This window comes from Bos taurus, chromosome 4 (assembly GCF_002263795.3).
Source record: "Bos taurus isolate L1 Dominette 01449 registration number 42190680 breed Hereford chromosome 4, ARS-UCD2.0, whole genome shotgun sequence".
Classification (NCBI taxonomy): Eukaryota; Metazoa; Chordata; class Mammalia; order Artiodactyla; family Bovidae; genus Bos; species Bos taurus.
The window spans coordinates 23,989,781-24,014,247 of NC_037331.1; the positions used below are offsets into that span (position 1 = coordinate 23,989,781).

General features: G+C 36.2%; 1 protein-coding gene across 1 annotated transcript in view; it reads right to left on the bottom strand.

Moving 5' to 3' along the window:
• Positions 1-9,455: 9,455 nt before the first annotated feature.
• Positions 9,456-24,467, bottom strand: part of MEOX2 (mesenchyme homeobox 2) — a 75,869-nt gene continuing 60,857 nt past the window's right edge. Inside the window, exon 3 of the mRNA NM_001098045.1 lies at positions 9,456-10,867. Coding sequence (NP_001091514.1) covers positions 10,643-10,867 — 225 coding nt within the window. The 3' untranslated portion in view covers positions 9,456-10,642. The remainder of the gene's footprint in view (positions 10,868-24,467) is intronic.

Consider the following 24,467-nt stretch of genomic DNA (forward strand, 5'->3'; position numbering starts at 1 on the left):
TGATTTGGCTATAGTGACTGTGGCTGGAATTCTAGCTGAGATCTATTGGTATGTAAATTTCAATATTTTGCTATACAGGTGACATTTCCTCTGCGATTAGTTGAGCTGATTTGGGAAATCCTTCTACTTAATATATCTGTTTTGTTGTTGTTGTTAAGTTGCTATGTCCGTAGGAAGAGGCTATTTTTGGAGTGGTCAAAGCACAAGTTTTGGGGTTCAACAGATTTGACTATAAAACCCACTTGGTGGCATGTGGGTTTAGGCAAGATGCTTTAACTGGCTAAGCTTCAATGATCTCATCTGTAGCCTAAGATAATACTAGACTCTAATAGGGTTGTTATCAGGATTAAATGATATAATGTATTAGTACAGTTCAATATTAACCATATTGCAAAAGGGAAATAGATCACACATCATAAGCAATGACAAAGTTAGATTCTTATAATGATGATGACATTTTTTTTTGTATTAGACACATTTATACCCAAACTTGGAGAAGGCAATGGTACCCCACTCCAGTACTCTTGCCTGGAAAATCCCATGGATGGCAGAGCCTGGTAGGCTGCAGTCCATGGGGTCGCTAAGAGTCAGACACGACTGAGTGACTTCACTTTCACTTTTCCCATTCACACATTGGAGAAGGAAATGTTCTTGCCTGGAGAATCCCAGGGACAGGGAAGCCTGGTGGGCTTCCGTCTACAGGGTCGCACAGAGTCGGACACAACTGAATCGACTTAGCAGCAGCAACAGCATACCCAAACTTCAAAATCTGAGATGTTTTTCTATCTTGCTTAGCATTCTATCAAATGAGTATGTCATTGTAAATCTGTAGTCTAACTGTGAAAGCCTATAATAATTCTACTTAATTAATATATTTAAGAAAAATAAATTGGTTATTTTGCCCTGCAGGGGCCTAAAACATGCCACTGAGTCTATTTATTCTGATAATATAATGGGTTCCATTTAATTACCATAAAATTTTAATTTCGTCTAATTTTCCAAAATGTGTTTACTTTGGAATTGGTAGTCATACTCTTCAGCTCACTGTTCCTCCTTCATATATTTTTCATAAAAAAAAATAATTGGGAGGTATTTCAGTGAGGAAACATGTAACTTTGATGTAGTCTATATCATTTATTTAAATTAAAGCTTTATGCCATTGTTGATGGTGGAAGTAATTTGAAAGTTTTACAGCTTTGCTCTGCAATCTGACCTTTGCAACACCCCAAAAATGGAACACTTACATGTTATGCTTAAATTCCATTTTACAATATGCTTTGCCATTCTTTTTCAATATAGCATAGTCATTTTAGACAATTGTAAGCTTGACACCTGATTTCACTCTAACAGCACCTGCCTGGAGTATAATTAGCAGTCCATTTTTAAAAAAGGATTTCCATAGAGCACAGATGGCATTCCTCATACCAGACAAGCAATGATGTATGTTTGGAAACCAGCCAAAATGTCTGCAAAAAAATTGTGAGAATTTCAAGACAGGCATCTGAGCAAAAGGAAAATTTTCCCTTTTCTGTCCAAATGAACATCTGCTAAAGCCTATTCTCCTTAACTTTTCTTTCTAGTTTTTTTCTCATCCGACTTCATATATTTTTAGTACAATTTCAAAGACTATAACTACATTTTTGTTTTGAATTATGACACCCACAGACTACCCAGTAAGAAAGTGTTCCTGAGCGACATTTTAAACAAATTTAGATCTACAGGTATATCTTTGAATGGACGTCATGTCATTTCACTCATGAATTAATTCAACCAATATTCTTGCTACAACTGAACCCTGCCCCACAGATTTAACAGAAGCTGATGGCTAACAGGAATTCTTGAGCTTGTCCTGCAGAATAACAGATATAGTAACCGCCCGTAAAAACCCCTGTGCTTTTAAGGAGCCGGTGTTAGCTATTTTTCCTTTCTCTTTTCCTCTAATTGCCTACCTGCTCAGCTTCCCATAGCCCAGCTGTTCTATAGGAACTCGGAGTCAGCTCTTCTCCACTGCGAGCTGGATAAGACCAGTTGGGACCGCTGATCCTAAAACTGACCTGAGTGGTGTCTCATGAATGGCCTTTGGAAGGCAGAGGACTAGAAAACTCCACCCTCAGATCCTTCTGGGCACCTCCATTTAAAATATGCAGAGGTGAGCAACCCAATGCGCCTGCGCAGATGACCTCACCTCTTTCTGCACGAATCACCTTTCCCCAATACTTTGGCCACCTCATGCGAAGAGTTGACTCATTGGAAAATACCCTGATGCTGGGAGGGACTGGGGGCAGGAGGAGAAGGAGACATCAGAGGATGAGATGGCTGGATGGCATCACGAACTCAGTTGACGTGAGTTTGAGTAGACTCCGGGAGTTGGTGATGGACAGGGAGGCCTGGCATGCTGCGATTCATGGGTTCGTGAAGAGTCGGGCACGACTGAGCGACTGAACTGAACTGAGGACCACCCTCCTCATCCCTGCTCATTCCATAAACATTGCAACCCTCTTGGCTTCAGGGAAGCAGAGCTAAGTCTTGTTTTCCGTTTCCTTGTTTAACGGCCTTGTGCATAAACTCTTTCTCGGTTGTAAACCTTGGTTTCTCAGCATTTGGCTTGTTGCGTGTAGAGCAAAGGAAACTAGTAACAACCTTGTCAGCTCAGGGGTGATGTTTATATAATGGAGCAAATCATGCTCCCAGGTTGCCTGCCACCCGAGGATGTCACTTACTTCACAATTACCAAGCAGTTTTACAAGGAACACTCTGGTCACAGGTGGTGACGTTCTAGTAATTTGAGGCAGGAGTGTCCTTTCTTTCTAATTCACGTGGATTCAGGGTATGGGCTGGTAGTGTGGCTTCCAAGGACAGTTGAAGGTGCGAGAGACAGAGTAATGAATCCAAGACACAGTCCTTGCTCTCAGGAAGCCTGTAATCAATAAGGGTGAAAAATCAGTAGATACTTACCTAACAGCTGAAAAACAAACCAACTGAACCAAACCTGGGGACTTCCTGGCGGTCCAGTGGCTAAAACTCTGCACTCCCAATGCAGAGGGCCCAGATTCGATCCCTAGTCAGGGAGCTAGCTCCCACATGCTGCAACTAAGAGTTCACATTGCCAGAACTGAAGAACTGGCCTGTTGCAAGGAAGATCCCATGTGATGCAACTGCGATCCATCACAGATAAATAAATAAATATTTTTAAAATAAAGAAAAAATAATACTATTTAAAGGGGTAGAATGTGAGGGGTGGTGCCATTTTATTTAAGATCAGGGATTGCCTATATAAGGAAGTGGAGGTCTAAAGGAAGTGAGGGAGTAAGTCCAAGACATATGTGGTCAGAGCATTCCAGGCAGAGGGATTAGGGAATGCAGGCCTGAATGGGAGAAGCATGAACTCAGCGTGGTCAAGGGTAGGCAGGTAGCCAAGAGTGCTTGGAGCTGAGACCGTGCAGAAAAAGTATTGGCAGACAAGTCACCAGTTTGTAGTCAGATTTGACTGTCTGGAGCCCAGGTAGAGGTTTTGGTATTGTATGCAAAAGGAGGACATGATCTGATTTGCCTTTTAAAAATATCTGCAAAGGTTTCATTATGGACTGCAGCTTTTACTTGAAATTTTATATTTGCAAGAGTCACCATGAGCCACTTATTAATCTTATTTGCATTTTAAAAGGACTGCAGTGTGGAGAATTGAATATAGCAAAAGAATACAAATGAGAAGGACAACTATTTTCATGTGTTTAATTTCCCTAAATAATTTGTAATTGACTTCAGCGTAGGACCACTGCATTCTTCTGTCTTTCTGCCCAGAGAAACACCTGTAACTTCAAATTTCATAGAAATTTATTAATGAAATCATTTTTTTTAATTGTGAGTAAACTTTCTTTAACTTTAAATACGTTCATCAAAATTACTTTGAATCTTTAAAAGTCACTTTTAAATTATTTTTTATAATTTGGTTATCATTGGAAAGAATGACAAAGGAAACTGCAGCTACCCTCAAATATCTAAAAAAAGTACAAGGAACAAATTTTTTGTGTGCTCTAATAAAGTTCCATGTAATGGTCTAACAAACTTAAAAAAAAATTATATTTTCTAAGTAAGAAGCACGAATAAAATAAATGATTAAAGTAAATTTCAATATATGGAGCATTAATGGTCATGTTCATCATTGGTTTTGCTACAGTACTTGAAAAATCTGTTGGCAGAAATCTAATGATAATTGTGCATGTGCTTAGTCATGTCCAGCTCTTCCTGATTCCATGGACTGTAGCCCGCCAGGCTCCTCTGTCCAGGCAAGAATACTGGAGTGGGTTGCCATTTCCTTCTCCAGGGGATTTTCTCGACCCAGGGATCAAACCAGCATCTCTTGCATTGGTAAGTGGATTCTTTACCACTGGGGCACCTAGGAAACCCATAATGATAGTAAAATATGTAGAAATGATGAATAATAGATGTGAGCCAGCCCTCATTAAGTGCTTCCTCTCTTAAAGACACCTTGACTGTCCTTACCCAGCACTCAAGGGATGTAAATGGGTTTCTGCATTAACCAAATGCAGTTAAGTATATAGAAGTGTGGAACCGAGTAAATATATAGAAGTGTTAAATACACAGTCATTTCAAACGCGCTTTAAGATGAAGGAATATATGAACAGAAATCAATAACACAATATATAAAATGATGATGGCACAGAGCACTACATGTAATTAGTATACACATATTTATTGATTGAGTGAATTGAATTGACTAATAACCAAATATTGACTAAGAAACCTTGGGAAAAAATAAAGAAAATTTAAGGCAAAATAATTTTGAATAAGTTCTTTGATTTACCAATTCTATAGTATCAGAATGGTACATAGGTTTCTCCATAAGGCTATTCTTTAATAATTTAAATTTTGTCATTAGGTATAATATGCTTTAAAAAAAAACTTAATGAGGAATAAGAAATGATTTCTATTTGGCTGTCATAGCAACTTCTGCAATGCCTTGCAAGCACTAGGAAAATTTTAATAAATAATTTTATTTATTAAAAATTACAATTAATTATCACCAGTAATTTCATAAATAATGTTGGCAATCACACAGGCTCTTTAATATATCTGGAAGTCAGTTTTGATTGCTATTTTAAAAAAATAATTAAAGATCAAGAAAAAGTTTTTCTTAAAATAACTGTTTCTTCTTTTTAAGGGCTCAATTCACATTCCCCTCTCCTCCCTGTTTGTTTTCATTGCAATCAAGGAAAGTTTACTGCATTCATACTTCTTAAAGGTATTTTTTTTTAATCTTTGCAATTGTATCATCCAGTGTTTTATCAATGGCTATGTGACTTGCTTAGAAGACATGACTGGTAACTTCTAGAAGAACTTTTATTTGTAAAGTATTTCTCATTAGAAATACTTGTCATTATGTAGAGTTTAAATTTTCCTATTTTTTAAGAGAGAAAAATGGTGTTTATTGTATATTTTTGTAAGCTTACTACTGCCAGTAGAGGGAGAAAATGTTTTAATGGAAATGTTGAGATTTGTTTTTGTTATTGCTATTTTCCTTAAGCCAGAAGTCCAAAATTTTTGAATAATTATTATATTTGTTAATATCAAGATATCATATGAACAGTCTCTTATTACATGGAACAGTGTAACTATTTTATATTTAAAATGATGCTTTAATAAAGGCAAAAATATTGACTGATTTTTAATTTAAAATTTTAATTAAAATATTAATGTTTAATTTTTAATTAAAATGTTTAATTTTAATTTAAAATGTTTAATTTTTAATAAAGGTGAAAATTTTGACTTCCCTGGTGGCTCAGACAGTAAAGTGTCTGCCTACAATGCGGGAGACCTGGGTTCAATCCCTGGGTAGGGAAGATCCTCTGCAAAAGAAAATGGCAACCCATTTCAGTACTCTTGCCTAGAAAATCCCATGGACGGAGGAGCCTGGTAGGCTACAGTCCATGGGATTGCAAAGAGTCAGACATGACTGAGTGACTTCACTTTCACTTTCATTGACTGTGAATAAAATAAAATATACATTCATTTGGTCTATGGTTTTTTGTAAGAAATGAGGCTTTTTTTCTTATAGTAATTACTGTTTTTGCAACTGAAATAGTAAAATTGAGAATTTTTCATTTCATAATTTTATAGGCATCTAATATATTACAGAAAATTAATACATTTAATATGTAAAACCTTATCAATTAATGAGTAAAACAAACAGACCAATTAAAAAGTACTAAGGATCCGAGCAATGATTTTAAAAATATAATTGTCAATAAGCACAATAAGATGTTCAACATTATTAGAAATTAAAAGCAAATTAAAACATGCTTTCCTTCAGCTTAGAAGTAATAAGAACTATGATGGTTATTATTGCCATAAATATAGTGAAATAAGTGTAGGTATGTAAGTGGATATTTTTAGGTGGGAAATCAGCAATCTGTATAAAAATTCCTAACAACAAGCACACTTCTTTGTCCCAAATAACCTACTTCTTATAAAATCACTTCATGAGAAAAATCAGATTTTGCAAAGAGGAATGTAAAAAGTAGTTCATTTCAATACTATGTAGGGAATACTTGGGGGAGGCAGTAAATATTCACTATAAGGGATTTATTAAATATTGCATACTGCATCCACTTAAAGAAATACTACTTAGGTATTAAATAAGCTTATATTATTAAAACTAAACCAAACAGTTTACAGAGCAGCGTGTATGCTGTTTCAACTACTACTCAAAATATACATTTTTACTGATAAATACTTTCTAAAATTTGTGTAATAAAAACTTTCTGTTACCTATGTATATTCTGAGAACACATGCACAGCATTTCTCCTCAGGAAACATCTACACATGATTTAAACATTGCTAAGTAAGCCTAAATCCAGTTAAAGAGGCCTGCACAATTTCATGTCACTAATACATTTTAGTAATCAGGGTAACAGTAAGAATTCTGCTAGAGTCTTCATGAGGCTACCAGATAAGAGTGTGGTCACAATTAAGCACCATTTCATTTAATCAATCTGACCTGTGGTGGTCTGTCGTCAAACTGAACATTTCACAAGTCATTTCCACACTTATTTTATGTAATGTCCTTCAGGAATATACTAAAACTGTGGTTGGGGTTATTTTAAGTGAGTTTAGTTTGTTTAAAAAAAAAAAAATGGCAAGCTTGGTTCTCAAGCCTCTGAAGAGGAACATATAGGCTAACAACCATAGGTGAGTATGGGAAGTAGGAAGTAATTGGGATCATATTAATAATGAGGTAAAAATATGTGTATCAGTTTTTGGAAAAGCTTTGTAGTGTTCGTCCCTTTAAATCCTGTGGTGAAAAATCACTCTAACCATGACTCCATACTATTTTCAGAGAAAAGTACTTTCATGTCATTATAAATTCCTACGGAGTTACAAAGTCTGACACAGAATTGTATGGAAAGGGCATTATGTGAAAAGATACCATGGAAGCCAGGATCCGAGTGGAAAATCAAAACAAGTAAAGGTTCTTTAAAATGCTGTCATTTCTGGAATAAATTAAACCTGATACTATGTGAGAATGTCTTAAGTTCCCTTACAGCAAGGATACTGAGTTATTGTCTAGCAAACAGGCGCCTCTTTTAAGATAATACAAAAATATTCTAAAAAGACAGTTTTTCCAATGAAAATTAATCTAGCTTGCTTGGTTACCTATCAGTGTGTCATTATTTTGCTCAAGTGTTCAAGCATCTTATGTGGTGTATCATTTTAATACGCTGTGAATAAAAATGATGCCCCCTTTTGGTCAGCCAGCAGCCTATCGTGTCTGGTGATTCTTAATGTTTTCTGTAGTCAAATTTCATTACATCATTTTAGAACAGCTCACAACTCCCTAATAAAGGCATGTCCACAATACAAATGCTTCACATTTCCTAAATGTCATACCAATTCAGAATTACTTTTTCCTATTTCATTTATCATGCTAAATTATAATTTCTATTTGGCCATGGTCCTTAACTTTCCTTTTAGCTACTCCTAAGGAGGCCTGGTGTGCTGCGATTCATGGGGTTGCAAAGAGTCGGACACGACTGAGCGACTGAACTGAACTGAAGCTGTACTTTCCTCCTATTTCTGGAAATTATTTTCCTGCTAAAATGAATTATTCTCCACTTTGTACCTATAGAACTCAATTTAATTTTTATCTTTCCACTTCTTCAATTTGTCGAGATGCTTTGAATTTAAATTCTACAATAAGAAAGTCAATCCCCCCAAGTAGATGTCATCAGTACAAATGTAATGTGTATTCATTCAAGTAATTGATAGAAGAGTGTCTGTTTTCTGCCCGGAAGATGTTAATCTGAGCCCTGCCCTCTCCAGTTAATTTAGAAATATTGTTAACTGCTATGATAAAATTTATTATGCAAAGGGGAAAATGTGATATAAACAATCAAATCATTTTATTTCTTGAATGCTTTGTATATATCATACTAGACTAAGCAGAGAAGGCAACGGCACCCCACTCCAGTACTCTTGCCTGGAAAATCCCATGGATGGAGGAGCCTGGAAGGCTGCAGTCCATGGGGTCGCTGAGGGTCGGACACGACTGAGCGACTTCGCTTTCACTTTTCACTTTCATGCATTGGAGAAGGAAATGGCAACCCACTCCATTGTTCTTGCCTGGAGAATCCCAGGGACGGGGGAGCCTGGTGAGCTGCCGTCTATGGGGTTGCACAGAGTTGGACACGACTGAAGTGACTTAGCAGCAGCAAGCAAATTAAAATCAACCAAATGTATTTTTTTATCAGTCTCACATTTCTAAAGCAAATGAAATCAAATAATAAGGTTTTGGGAAATTTCTACAGATTAGTGTTCTTTATTTTTATTTCTAATTAATCAGAGGGTAGGAGGAACTGCTGGATATTTCCAAATATTTGTGGTTAAAATATTGGACACATGAAGAACAGTGCCATAAAGTTATTAAGTAGGATGTAGGTATCCAATGTATGCACAATCTGCTTGATACCAAGCACATTAAGTCAGTATAGCCCTGGACTTCTTATATTGGTAATTTCCTCTAGGGCTGAGAATTCAGATTAGCTTATGGAGCTTATTTTCACATGAAAAACTCTGGATATTTTTGTGTAAAAACAATTCTTGGATGAATTCATGTCTATTATACATAAGCTTAAAAATATATGACTGGTTTCTCTCATTGTAGTGAATAATATTATTCTCCTTTTATTTCATAAAACACCCAATGAAATCTATTTGGCATATCCTTCAGTTCAGGGAAATGGCTTACCATATGCCTATTCTCAGATGCTTTTTTATTACACAAGGATTTTTTCATAATAAAAATTTTCAGAAATAAAAATGTAGATGATTCACTAATTATGATCATCTGCTTTTACACAAGTGCACATGAATTGGGGAGTTTCTGAAGTATTTACAGTAAAGCTTGTAAACATAGGAAATCACAGTAGGAAGACCAAAATTATTTACAAAGGATCATTTATTTAACATATTTTTTTTTACAAAATACAAAAATTGTTGTTCTGCATGAATACATCATATATGAAAAAAATGTGTTTTCACTGAACTTAATTTGAAGACATTCAGAATTTTACCTTCTACCGACTTGAGGAATCAATTTTCTTTTGCAAGTTGTCTATTACCATCGCCAATCGGGGGGAAACCCTTTTTCTTGTTAATTAAATCATATTCACAACAGCTAACATTTTATAGAAATAAAATCAGACAATGTCTGTCATACAAAAGCTCTTTCTGCAAGTAACTGATTTGCCTATGATCCTAAATTTTTTTTTTCCAAGCTATAGATAGGAAGAATTGAGGAGCTAGGTAAGTTGTATAATAATGTATTAGCAGCAGTTGATAGAAAATGCAACATAAGATTTGTTTTGTCTGTGGTACAAGAATATTCCCTATCAGACTCTAATGTATTTTTCTCTACTTGAACACAAGTAAGCACATGCTGATTGTTTCTGGGATGACAAAATGTATAAAAATACAAGAAGCTGGTTCTGTTTGTCATCGTGAGTGGCTATTTTCATCAGCTAATATGAATGCGTTGCTAAACGTAGTGAAGACAGGAAAATGACTTAAGGGTAATATATACAGAGTTAAAATACATTTTTTTTAACCCACTTAAGAATGATTTCAGGCACTGTGGCTGTTTGGGATAAAAATGGTTCATGGTTTATTCTTGAATAGTAATGTAATTGTCAGTGCAAGCGAGAGCAAATACCTGCCCACTGTCACACACATGACCTCGGACATCTGCAATGTTCAAAGCCAATTCATCTTCTGTATCTTCACTCTGGAGGCACCTTCGATACAAATGCTTCATAGTTTGCTCTTGATAGCAATTTAATTTTCAGTGCAAGCAAAGCAAACACAAAGGCTGCTCACTGTCATACACACAACCAACACCTCTGGAATATTCAAAGCAAGTTCACCTCCATCTTCTCTGTGGAAGCATCTTTCGTAAGTGGCACTTAGTGTAAACCCTCTATAAATCATGAAAAACAGACTCGGGATGCCTGAACTTAATAATATTAAAAATCAAGGTCATAGTCCTCTCTCTGTGTAAACGATGTTCGAGTAAGGCTTGCCATCATAACATTTCTTTCCTGAGAATGGAGCTGATCCCCTCTGTCTGTATCATAAGTGTGCATGCTCAGAGCTGTGGTCACTGTCGTGGCTGTCTTCATTTGCTAGCGAGTCCCCTGTTTGCTGGAGGGTGGCTGCACCGATTCCCGAGAGCTCTGAAGGGAGGAGTGTTCCCTTTTTCACATTCACCAGTTCCTTTTCTCGAGCGGCAGCACCTTGCTGTCCTCCTTTTACCCTCTTCCACTTCATTCGCCTGTTCTGGAACCACACTTTCACCTTTAACAAAGAAAGGGAACAAGTGAAAGAAAGAAAGAAAGTGAAATGGACAAATTTTTTTCTTCCATTTTGGTCATCAATGGAAAAAAATGGCTTTTCAAAAGCTTTTACAAATACACTGTGAAGTAATGAATATGAAAATAAGTCACCATTGAATTTAATCAGGGCCCATGTTCATAGTAATTTTAAAACATTCAGAAGGTCCCAAGTCCTGTATTTTGTATTTTATAACATGTGCTAAGTCGCTTCAAAAGACCCTGATGCTTGGAAAGATTGAAGGCAGGAGAAGGGGACAACAGAGGACGAGATGGTTGGACGGCATCACTGATTCAATTGACATGAGTTTGAGCAAGCTCCGGGAGATGGTGAAGGACAAGGAAGCCTGGCGAGCTGCAGTCTATGGGGTCGCAAAGAGTCGGACACGACCGAGTGACTGAACAACAAAGCTGCTTCACTCGTGTCCAACTCTGTGTGACCCAAAGGACCGCAGCCCTGCAAGCTCCTCTGTCCATGGGATCCTCCAGGCAAGAATACTGAAGTGTGTGATCAAAACCCCATCATTTACATCTCCTGTACTAGCAGGCAGGTTCTTTACCACTAGCCCTCCTGGGAAGCCCATTTTATGACACAGCATGTAAAAGAATAGATGGGAACGTACTGTATCATTTTAGGTTGTTCAAAGGTATTTAGTTTATGAAGAGTTTCTGTGCATTAGAACTACCATTCAGTAATTGTTTTGGTCAAACAACACCCACTTTTCCCCCTCCCCCTGCTGTCAATTCCTGGACCAATGTAAAGTATACTCAGGGAGCTACTGATGAAGCTCTGTCTGGAACGTCATTCTGTGCCCCTGCAGTCTACTGCTGCACTCACAGAGCTTTATTTGGCCATTTCACCTCAGAGTGAGTCCATCTTCTTCTGAACTATGCTTTTTGTCCTCCCTTAATACTTTGATTTTACATTACAAATATGTGATTCTGATTTCCTCAAAACGAGATCAGAAATTGTCCAATACTTTGATTTTACATTACAAATATGTGACTCTGATTTCCTCAAAACGAGATCAGAAATTGTCCCTGGTACTGCTGTTTAGTTGCCCAGTCGTGTTTGACTCTGTGACCACTCGAACTGCAGCACACCAGGCTTTCCTGTCCTTCAACATCTCCCAGAGCTTGCTCAAACTCATGTCCATTGAGTCAATGATTCCACCCAACCATCTCCTCTGTCGTCCCCTTCTCCTCCTGCCCTCAATCTTGTCCAGCATCAGGGTTTTTTTCCAGTGAGTCAGTTCTTCGCATCAGGTGGCCAAAGTATTGGAGTTTCAGCTTCAGCATCAGTCCTTCCAATGAATATTGATTTCCTTTAGGACTGACAGGTTTGATCTCCTTGCTGTCCAAAATTTTCACTAATACTTATTAAATGCTAATACTGAGTTTGTATATTATGTTAATCACATCAGCTTTGTAGAGATATATTTTCCGTCTAAAATCTTAACTGAAGTTACCTAATATATGATAGAAGTGATTTAGCATGCATGCACATAATAAAACAAAAATTGCACATATGCATTAAATGACCATCCACGGCCACAATCATAATAATGGCATCATTTCATTTTCTTGTTTAGGAAGAAATTAGTTCCTTTCCTATTGCACTTTTCATCTTTGTATATTATTAAGCTAAGTAAGCTAAGTGTTCCTTTTACACTCTCTGCCTACTCCACTTAAAGTTACCACAAGCCTGAATTTTGTGTTTATCATCCCTAAGCCTTTATTTGGGTTTCCTCGATGGCTCAGTGAGTATAGAATCTGCCTGCAATGCAGGAGACACAGGAACGTAGGTTTGATCCCTGGGTCAGCAAGATCCCCTGGAGGAGGAAATGGCAACCCACTCCAGTATTCCTGACTGGGAAATCCCACGGACAGAGGAGCCTGGCGGGCTACAGTGAAAAGGGCTGCAAACAGTCTGATGCGACTGAGCATACGGAACCCAAGCCTTTATTTGAAACAAATAAACAGAGACAACAACTTTTCTCACCACACATGGACCCTAAAAAGTACTGTTTAATTCTTCTTGTCTTTTAGGTTTATCAAAATGGAATGCTTTTAACTATAAGACATGTTTTTTCTTTTTTTTAATATTGTCCCATTTTATTTGGTTTCTTTCTCTTTATTGAAGTATAGACCCTGATTCTGGGAAAGATTGATGGCAGGAGGAGAAGGGGACGACAGAGGATGAGACGGTTGGGTGGCACCATTGAGTGGATGGACATGGGTTTGGGTGGACTCCTGGTGTTGGTGATGGACAGGGAGGCCTGGTGTGCTGCGGTTCATGGGGTCGCAAAGAGTCGGGCAAAGAGTCAGACACGACTGAGCGACTGAACTGACTGACTGATGGCTGTTTTACACTGTTGTGTTTTTACTGTGACTCGGTTACACATTCTTTTTCATATTCTTTTCCATTATAGTTTATCACATGATATTGAATATAGTTCCTTGTGCTATCAAGTAGGACCTCGTTGTTTATCTATACTATACATACCATTAACTCTAGGTTTCTTGCCTAATCCATGTTGATTCAAGGCATGGCATTCTCTTCTTATGACTGTGTGCGATTCCATTCTGTGAATATATCACTGTGTACCCACCTATTCCCCTGTTCATAGACACTTGAACTATTTTTTCTTTTATAATTGATTGTTATAAATATTCTTGCAGTTATGCTGTGATAAACGTGTGATAGAACTTCTCTGAGTATACATCCAGGATTTTCCATGAGTGGGCCACAGGGTATATGAACGTTGAATTTAATGTGATAATATAGAAAAATTATTTTCTAAAGTTTCATCAATTTTCACAGTCCAGAGTGTAAGAGTTCTTATCGATCCACATCTTAGTGGCACTATTTGGATTTGTAAGTAAAGTTTTTTCCAATATAATGACCATAAATGTTATCTCACCATGTTCTAATTTTCCATTTCCTGATTACTAATAAGGTAAAGCATCTTTAAGTGTTTATGATCCATTTGTATCTCTTCTTTTGTGAAATGCCTCCACATCTTTGGGTTGCAGTGAATGTTTTTTGATTTAATTTCATTCCTTATTTTGTTGTTCAGTTGCATTCCTTATGGACTCATAAAATATGTTCCAGACGCTAATTTAATGCTTTGGGGTTATATGGCTGTTATTACAATATATTAGTTTATAGTGTGTCCTTTTCCTTTCCTTGGGTATCTTTTGACTTTTTGGGTATCTTTTGATGATCAGAAACTCTAAAATTTATTATATTCAAATTTATCAAATGTTTCTGTTATGACTATCTTTTTCATGTCTTCATTAAAAATCTTTCTTCTGAGACCATTAAGGTACTCTTCTATGTCTTCTTTAAAAAGTTTTAAGGTTTGCTTTTCAAATCGAAGTTAAGTGCTTAACTCTGACTATTGATTTTAGTATATACTGCAAAGAAAATTTCTAAATTTATTTTATTCCAGTTGTATAAGTTGTTCCAAGACCATTTAACAAATAGTCCACTCTTTTCCCAGAAATTATTGTTTTCAACTGTCGTATGTCGAGTTTCCATGCATGCATAGCTTTATTGATGCACTCAGTTATTCTCTCCTTTTGACATAAAAAATCATCTTAATTATTATAATTTCATAGGAAGTCTTCATATTTGACACAGATAGTTCTGTTATATTCTACTCCAGGAATATTTTGAATATTCTCCATTTTCATTTTATAAACAATCTCAATTGCTGTAAATTCAAAGTACTAAGAGAAGCTAAAGAGAAAGATACTCTATTTCTAAAGATGTATTTATTTCTGCCAAGTCGCTTCAGTCGTGTCTGACTCTGTGCGACCCCATGGACTGCAGCCTACCAGGCTTCTCCGTCCATGGGATTCTCCAGGCAAGAACACTGGAGTGGGTTGCCATTTCCTTCTCCAATGCGTGGAAGTGGAAAGTGAAAGTAAAGTCACTCAGTCGTGTCTGACTCTTAGCGACCCCATGGACTGCAGCCTACCAGGCTCCTCCATCCATGGGGTTTTCCGGGCAACAGTACTGGAGTGGGGTGCCATTGCCTTCTCCTGTATTTATTTCAGTGGTCTTCAAATCACAATAAATCACCATACTCCATCAAAATTAGTACAGTTTTCTCAGTTGCTGGCACGAAAAAAATCTTTAAACCATGTCATTTCTCAACTCTGCATTTTCATTGTTCTATCAGACTATAATTGAAATCTTGTATTATACATTACCCATATATATATTATCCACTTAATTAAAAAAAAATAAGAAAATGTAGAAACTCAGAATTTTTACTAAAATAGATTGATTAAAAACAAGTGGATTGATATTCTTGTGTTATTGTTACTTAATAACCAAATGATAAGATGTGATTTTTAATCACATATCTACTCAGGGCTAAGCAACTATACCGATAGGTGCTACATATGCACTTTCCAAACACGAATATTTATAGATGAGGAAGTTGAGACTTAAAGCTTAAACGACTTGCCGAAGAACACAAAAATAGGTAAATGTGGTGCCAGAATTTAAACCTGGGGTTGGTTTGGCTTCAAATTGATTTTATTTTGTTTTGTTCCTGTTATATGTCAAGCTTATACATTTTAAGCCTTCAGGTTAGAAAAGTAAAGCATATAAAGTATGTGAATGCCATCCATATGACTAGTATCATTCAGGTAATTCTCCTACTCAATATAATTAGGTTTGTAAATATGACACTATCTTCCTGTACTGTAATTTAGGTAATTATACTACTCAATTTAATTACCACTGTAAGCTTGACATTGCATGTTTCATTAGATCTTTTCCACATGAATTGGGCTCTACTTCTGGCTTCACTTCTGCGTGAATTTGAGAAAATTATACTTCTCTCTGCCTCAATTTTCATATTTGTACTGTTGGAATAATGAGCCTTTCAAGATTCTCCATAGAGACATTTTCTCCATGGACAAATCCAGATGGAAGAAACACATCATCATCATTGTCACTGAAGAGTGAAATATCCAGCCAAAATAATCTTGGCAGAAAATGGGAAGAATAGATTTTGTTAAATCTACACTTATTTCCTTTTTTAGGAGAAGGGGTGCAGTAATTCTGTAATACCAGTATAAAACCTGTTATGTGCAATTCGACATGAGGAAAATGTAAGAAGATGGTATGGATTTTAGAAACAGTATAGGCTATTTTGTGTTGTTTCCTGTGTCTACCATGTGAAATTTTGCCATTTCATTTTCTTAAACAGACTAATGAAAGACTTCATTAAAGGGCTTCCCAAGTGGCTCAGTGGTAAAGAATTCTGCTAGTGTGAGAGATGCAAGAATCATGGGTTCAGTCTCTGGGTTGGGAAGATCCCCTGGAGGAGGAAATGGCTATCCACTCCAGTATTTTTGCCTTCAGAGTCCGGTGTATATAGGAGCCTGGGGGGCTACAATCCATGGGGTCACAAAAGAGTGGAACAAGCCTAACTGAGCACACACACACACATCATATATATACGTGGTTTATAGATGTGTGCATGTAGGTGAAAGCATTTGATGATTATATAATAAATCTAATAATTCTAACACCTTTATGTATTTTCTCAAGGGATCAGGCTACATATTTCATATGGGAACTCCATGAATTTAGTAATGGAACAAAACAGCAATACATGCAGTGATGAGTACACCTTATAAATTGTGAAGAAAAAGTACAGAAATTCAGTGTGTCCAGATGTATTTTCAAACATACTATGAAATATTGGGACGAACTAAAATAAGGAGAGGAAGATCTGGGGGTGCATATATTTTTCCACAACCATCACAGTATTAAAAACAAGTCCATAAAAGCAATTTCAAATTATGTCAATATTGCCATTAGAATAATAACACCATGGTTTTATAAATAAAGAAGCTTTATAGTTTAATTTATTATCACTTAATAATCCAGCTTTGTTGGCTAGATTGAAAAAATACTTTTGTAAGATAGCGAAAGAATAATCATTCAAATGCTTGACAATTTTTAAAATAAGGAAATTATTTTGATTAAAGTTTACAAGTTTGTTTCATATAAAAATCTGTATTTATAAACTAAGTACAGTTAAACTAATCTCATGCTTTCTTGATGACTTGGAATCTCTATTTATTCACTCATTCATACACTCAGTATTACTGCATGCTTAGTAATAGGTAAGAGGGGTTAGACCAAGGAACGTATACAAGTAAATAAGAAATAATTCCGGCCCGCAAGGGCAGTTTACGGGCTATATGTGAGGCCTTTGGCATATACTGAGATGCATAAAGATTAGCTTCATCTTTTACAGAATATCCTTAAATTGCTTGCAGTTGTAGTTGGTGTCATTGCTAATCCCCTAATAAGAGATTCCCTGAATGGTCCATAAGATGGCATGAACCCACCCCTACATCAATGTCGCACACTGCTTTGTTGCCACACAATTATTATAGAAAACCATTTCCCTCCTCTGGGAATCTCATGATGTTATTGCTACTGGCATCCTCTGTGCCTCTGCTTTTTTCGTCCTAGTAACCTAGAGTAGTACCTTAGGAGCTGGGACACGGTATCATCAAATATTTTGCGTACAACTAAAACAAATCTGCCCATCTTGGAGTATGATATATAAATTTTGCAAACTTTTATTGCTTTATTTGGGCTTAAAACATCTGGTCCCATCACTTCATGGGAAATAGATGGGGAGACAGTGGAAACAGTGTCAGACTTTATTTTTTGGGGCTCCAAAATCACTGTGGATGGTGATTGCAGCCATGAAATTAAAAGACGTTTACTCCTTGAAAGGAAAGTGATGACCAACCTAGATAGTATATTGAAAAGCAGAGACATTACTTTGCCAACAAAGGTTTGTCTAGTCAAGGCTATGGTTTTTCCAGTGGTCATGTATGGATGTGAGAGTCGGACTGTGAAGAAAGCTGAGTGCCGAAGAATTGATGCTTTTGAACTGTGGTGTTGGAGAAGACTCTTGAGAGTCCCTTGGACTGCAAGGAGATCCAACCAGTCCATTCTGAAGGAGATGAGCCCTGGGATTTCTTTGGAAGGAATGATGCTAAAGCTGAAACTCCAGTGCTTTGGCCACCTCATGCGAAGAGTTGACTCATTGGAAAAGATTCTGATGCTGGGAGGGATTGGGGGCAGGAGGAGAAGGGGATGACAGAGGATGAGATGGCTGGATGGCATCACCGACTCGATGGATGTGAGTCTGAGTGAACTCTGGAAGTTGGTGATGGACAGGGAGGCCTGGCGTGCTGTGATTCATGGGGTCACAAAGAGTCGGACATGACTGAGCAACTGAACTGAACTGAAAATCAATTTATCTCATATCTGCAATTTCTCTGGAAATGCTGGTTAATTAATTTTTTATTATTTCCTTTTTTAAAGTTTGGCTCTAAGGCAAGATTCCATATAAAGTATATTTTGTTTCGTAGTATGATGAACAACTCAGATAAAAATTTCTCCCATAAGAATCTGAGTAAAGAAAAAATACTATTTTTCATGAAATCAAAGCAATATAAACTAGACTTGTAGACTATCGATGACTACATGAAGATAATATTTTTGAATAAAATCTTCATAATAAAAAATAACAAATGAAATAATAACCTATAGTATTAGTTATAAACATTTAAGGTGCTCAGTTATAAACCTTACTGTTCAGAATATCTGATTATTATGAAATCTCACTTTTGATCCCTTAGTTAAAGTATTTTGTATTCACATTGCCTGCATGATCAAACTAATATATAAATAAATATAAAAATATTTATTCACATATTAGTAAAGAAAACAGCTCAGAGAATCTTATTGTCACTAATTTGCTTAAATGATGTATTTCAGAATCTAGGAATCTAATATTTCTCTGTAATAAAAATATTGTGAGAATCATTCCTGGTATTTGTTAAACATTCATTTTATCTCTTTAATTTATTCAGTCATTCACATATGGCCTTCTATGTATAAGTTCATCTAAGGGTTCACAATACATCAGGAGAACACAAATGAAATATGTATCTGGATTGTCATACAATTTCCTAAAATGGCCTGAGGCGAAATGTTGATAGAAAGTAGAATCTACATGATGCTATTACCCATATTTATAGAATACCATAAATGTCTGTCTTTTGAAGAAACAATCATAACACATAACATCTGGATGAAAATAAATATTTCAGTGACATATCTAGATGTCTCTAAACATCTGGAATTTGTAGATTTAATATTCCAACTGTTTCTATTTGTATATGAACACTTGAAATACTGTAGACACTGTCTAACAAATATTTATTCACATCTTTAACATGTGAAAGCATGCAAAGGAGTAATTGTATAAATACAATTTGGAAATTTAATCACACCTGTGTGATTAAATTGATCATGGCAGCTGATCCAGTAAACCTAATGTAAACAGACTCTAGTAAGATACATCCAAGTAATTCAGTGGCAAAGTCAATAGATGAACTGAAAAATTAGAGCCCAGATTGCTCTCTAAGGTAGGGATGAAAAATGGGGGAAAAGAAAGCTTCCTTACTTGTCCTGCCTGAATCGATTTATATCTGATTAAGAGAAGGAATCCCTTGGCTGTTTCCAACAAGTTCATGGGAGCTGCCAGTTGACTCTGTTGTTTCTACAGCAGTGCAACATGGGGTTGGGAGGTAGTGTGCATGCATGTATGTGTGTGTGTGTGTGTGTGTGTTTGGGGGGGGGGTTGGATTGGAGGGTAAAGGGAGTTAGGACATATTCCATGACTAAAGACTGAATTCCTGCATAGAGGACTGCCTCTCACCTTTCTCCTCTATTTTAAAACAATGTTTATGACCAGGAAATCACTTCCTGGCCTCTATAATTTTCGGTTTCAAAGCCTCTTTTTTTTTGTCCTTAGAATGCCTGAGAACCAGGCTCACTAATGTAGTCATAAAACATTTACTATTTCACATGTTTTTGGACAAACTGAATACACATTAGCCATTGGCAGTCATGAGCAAATAACATGTTGAACAAGAAATAAACTCTTTTTTAGGAAACAAATGAAATTCTCCATGAAACGAAATTAGGGTTAGGGTTAAGGTTAATGCAATCAGTACTATTACAAGCTGATCGTACGTATTACATTCTCCTTTCCCAAAATGCAGCCAGAGTAATAATTCACATGATGAGCAAAATTCTTAGAGACTGATTACTTTTATTTTGACCCTTTAGAAATGTCCTGGAGTACTAAATGCTAACAATTATACCTCTTTCTGTCAAACATGATGGAATTCAACTCAAATGACCTATTTATGAGTAAAAATTTACAGTGAAATTTTACTACTCCTAATTGTATTTCTACACAAGATTAAAAATATGGATATGAGTTTTACTTATTTTAAGTGAAATCCTGTCACCTCAGTAGATCATGAACAAAAGACTTCAGCAAATCTGAGTGGAAATATAAAAGCTAAATTAGGCACTTTTCTCCATTACTGTGTTTAAAATTTCCTAAACAGCAGTCTTGAATACATGGAATTTATATATTCTGATCCACTGCTGGTACTTACCTTGTTTAAACTACTAAGATCAGCTAGAATGACGGCCTTTATTCTCAACATCTTGTCTAATCTCTGGCTTAAGGTTTAACAATAGCAACACATCACAACCAGTGCATACTATTTTAAGAAATGACCTCTTCCCTAGCCACTGTCTAATTTTGTGAAATTTGTGAAATATAAATATTTTATTGAAACACATAAACTCATCATTCTTATAAGAATAGTAGAATACTAGAAATTCTTAAGATTCAATCTAATTAAATATTCTGATTATTTCTTTTTTTTTATTTTATTTTTAAACTTTACATAATTGTATTAGTTTTGCCAAATATCAAAATGAATCTGCCACAGGTATACATGTGTTCCCCATCCTGAACCCTCCTCCCTCCTCCCTCCCCATACCATCCCTCTGGGTCGTCCCAGTGCACTAGCCCCAAGCATCCAGTATCCTGCATCGAACCTGGACTGGCATCTCGTTTCATATATCAGAATATATGTAAGCCCTCACTTCACTTTTATTAGATTTAGGAGCTGTCTCCAAAATTATTCTAAGAACTTGTAATGGCAATTGCTACTGTCATAAGAATATATATTGACACTAAAGTATTCAGTAATTTCAATAACTGGAAAAACTTTTTAAATTGAAAAAAACTGTCTTGCATAAAAATTATAAGTGCTAAAGAGAAATGAAGTTAAAATCAATCCTAAATTGACTATGTTTCTGAGGTTTTCATGACGAGTCGTAGACATAGGGAGATTGACTTGTAGAAAGTGTCCTATACCCAAATTCTCTAGAAACTGTCCTTCATTAGACTTGTGTTTATTCTTTTATAGATGTCATGGAACATATGCAATGCTGTATATACATATTTAGATAACAGAATATCTCTTTAAAGTTGAACATACCAACACAAAAGTTGAATCGGCTCCTCAAAATTTTCAGGAACTTCTTAGTAATACTTTACATTATATGAAAAAAAAAATATGTGACTGCAAGGATAATGTGAAAAAGGAGTAATCTTTCACAGCAGAAGATGTTTTTCTTTAACATTACACTGTAAATGATGATCTGTGTTGCAACACATGATATGTTTCAAAATGTTACTGTTGATTTGCTGATTAAATATAAATTGTTTCCTTATTGAGGAAATTCCCAAAATTAAAGCTTATTTTATATTCCACCATCAACTCATTCACCCTATTCTCTACTCCCACTTTTCTGGTCAGACCCCAATCTTATTTAATCTCTCAAAATAGCAGTCATACCATCAGATCAGATCAGATCAGCTATTCCAAATCCTGAAAGATGATGCTGTGAAAGTGCTGCACTCAATATGCCAGCAAATTTGGAGAACTCAGCAGTGGCCACAGGACTGGAAAAGGTCAGTTTTCATTCCAATCCCAAAGTCATACCATGTGCAAGCAAAAGAAACATCTAACTGTTACTCTGCTGCTGCTGCTGCTGCTAAGTCACTTCAGTCGTGTCCGACTCTGTGCGACCCCATAGACGGCAGCCCACCAGGCTCCCCTGTCCCTGGGATTCTCCATGCAAGAACACTGGAGTGGGTTGCCATTTCCTTCTCCAATGCATAAAAGTGAAAAGTGAAAGTGAAGTCGCTCAGTCGTGTCTGACTCCCAGCGACCCCATGGACTGCAGCCCACCAGGCTCCTCCATCCATGGGATTTTCCAGGCAAGAGTACTGGAGTGGGATGCCATTGCCTTCTCCGATGACTGTTAAAAACTACTCTAAAGATATGAGGAAATATCTAAAACCATGGACTACACAAGGTTACCTTGAATAGACAATATGTCTGATCTTGCAGATATAACTTATTAGCTAAATAACTAAAAGCACTCATATAAATGTATAGAAATTAACCTGCAAAGGAGAAGGGTTGTGTAAAATGCTCAGTAAAAGACAAAACCACTATTTACTTGGCCCAGGAAAAATTCTCCTTCATGGTCATCCAAAAAATTGATGTCTATTTGGAAAACACTTGGCAATGAGCCATTTAATGATTTATGAGTAACAAACAAAACATAATTCCTCTCCTTTCCACTAACGGAATGTGATCCAACTAGGTAGGATTTTTCCATTTATCTTGGCAGCAGAATCATTAATTCAGTCTGTTTATTCTGGTCAGTTAGCTTACAAATCTGCAATATCGCACCTTTGATTAGCTTTGTAAAATGATTTTGTGACATGGAAGGAGCTCTCATTCTTTCTATATCTGGCAGTCTTGACTCTATAAATATGTCCATTTTTGACACTCCTATAGTTTTATGCAACTGCCTTCCCTCTTCATCCCACTGTGAGATATTAAAACTTTGGCATGAGTTTTTTCCAAGTGCGTCTGGATGGATGAAAAAGCCAGAATAAGCTTGTCAAACTTAAAAATACCTTGGGACAGGAGGGTCTTTAGACTGACTGGCTCTTCTAAGTATTCCAAGTGACTCTGCCAATTAAGGATTATTAGCTGTTGATTGAGAACAGTATAGAAGAATATGTTGTACACGTGAAGGTGTAAATTAGAAGCTGGATGGTTACTACAGTGTAACTGTTATACAAAACAGCGTTGGGCTTTCCTGGTGGCTCAGACATTAAAAGAATCCACCTGCAATGCAGGAGACCTGGGTTCAGTCCCTGGATTGGGAAGATCCCCTGGAGGAGGGCATGGAAACCCACTCCAGTATTGTTGCCTGGAGAATCCCCATAGACAGTGGAGTCTGGCAGGCTAAATCCATGGGGTCAAAAAGAGTCAGACAGGACTAAGTGACTAAGCGCATAATTAAAATATTTAAAGCTTAACTTCGTCCCAGTGTCTCCACTTTTATTGAACATAAAACAATTTTCTTTAATACCTAAGTGCTAATATGGAATTACTGTGCAGGATAAGCCTCTTTTCTCTTTACCCTTCTTCTTCCTCTTTGGCCAGATGGAATTCAAAGGGGATAACAGATGTCCCCTACCTGTACCGGCATTGCCACGTGGGAGACACAAACATAAAAGTCCAATTTCTTTGGAGATTTCAGAGCTGTTCCTCCAGATTTGAAAATTTGAGTCCTGAGTAATAGTTAAGGGTTTCGCATATATTATTTTTTTTTCTAAAAGGAAATCTAATCATTATTTCAAATATTTACAATCACATGTATAGCCCATTGTAGAATATGTGACAGGTATATTGATGGGGACATGAGTTTGAGCAAGCTCCAGGAGTTGGTGATGGACATGCTGTAGTCCATGGGGTTGCAAAGAGTCAGACACCACTGAATGACTGAACTGATATTGATTGGGTGATATAAACAAAGGAGCAGTATCTACAAATAAAATATCAGTTATACATATACATTTTTATAGACAACTATGTAAGTTTTCTAAATAAAAGTACATTTAAAACTGCTTCTGTTTATAAATTAAGTTTCATTTAGGAGAAAGTTATTTCTGTGAAATAATTTTGCTACTAGTGGAAATGATTCAATATTTGTTGCTTTTTCCCTTTATATTATATAGAACATATCTATTCTTTCTCTGTATTTGAATCTTGGAAGGCTTTTAAAAAATAGAGAAAAAATATTTTAAGAGATTAAACATCCTATTAAAGTTTAGGAAAACACTAAACAATATGGGAGTAGATATAATATTCTTTGGTGTATACATTTAAGTTACTTTAATAAATCCTATGTTATTTTAAAGTATGGAAAAAATAAATCTTTCAGTAAAATGAAATTGAAAAATTGCAAATCTAGAATTAGAATATTTTACAGGTGGAAACCCTATGAAAGGGATGCTATTTAATATTTTAAATCAAGACATAGATTACATAGATATGTATGAATGGCATTAATGCAAAATCAAAGAAATGGAATAGCTGTATCTCAATTAAAAGAAGATGAATGAAAAGGCTTCGATTGATAACTCTATGTTTATAATTTTAAAAGCCCAACCATGAGAAAATTAACTGAAAATATCTCCCTGATTGAGAGGTATTTTTATTACAAAAGGATTAACCCACTATGCCTTTCATAGCAAAGAAGCTTTCCC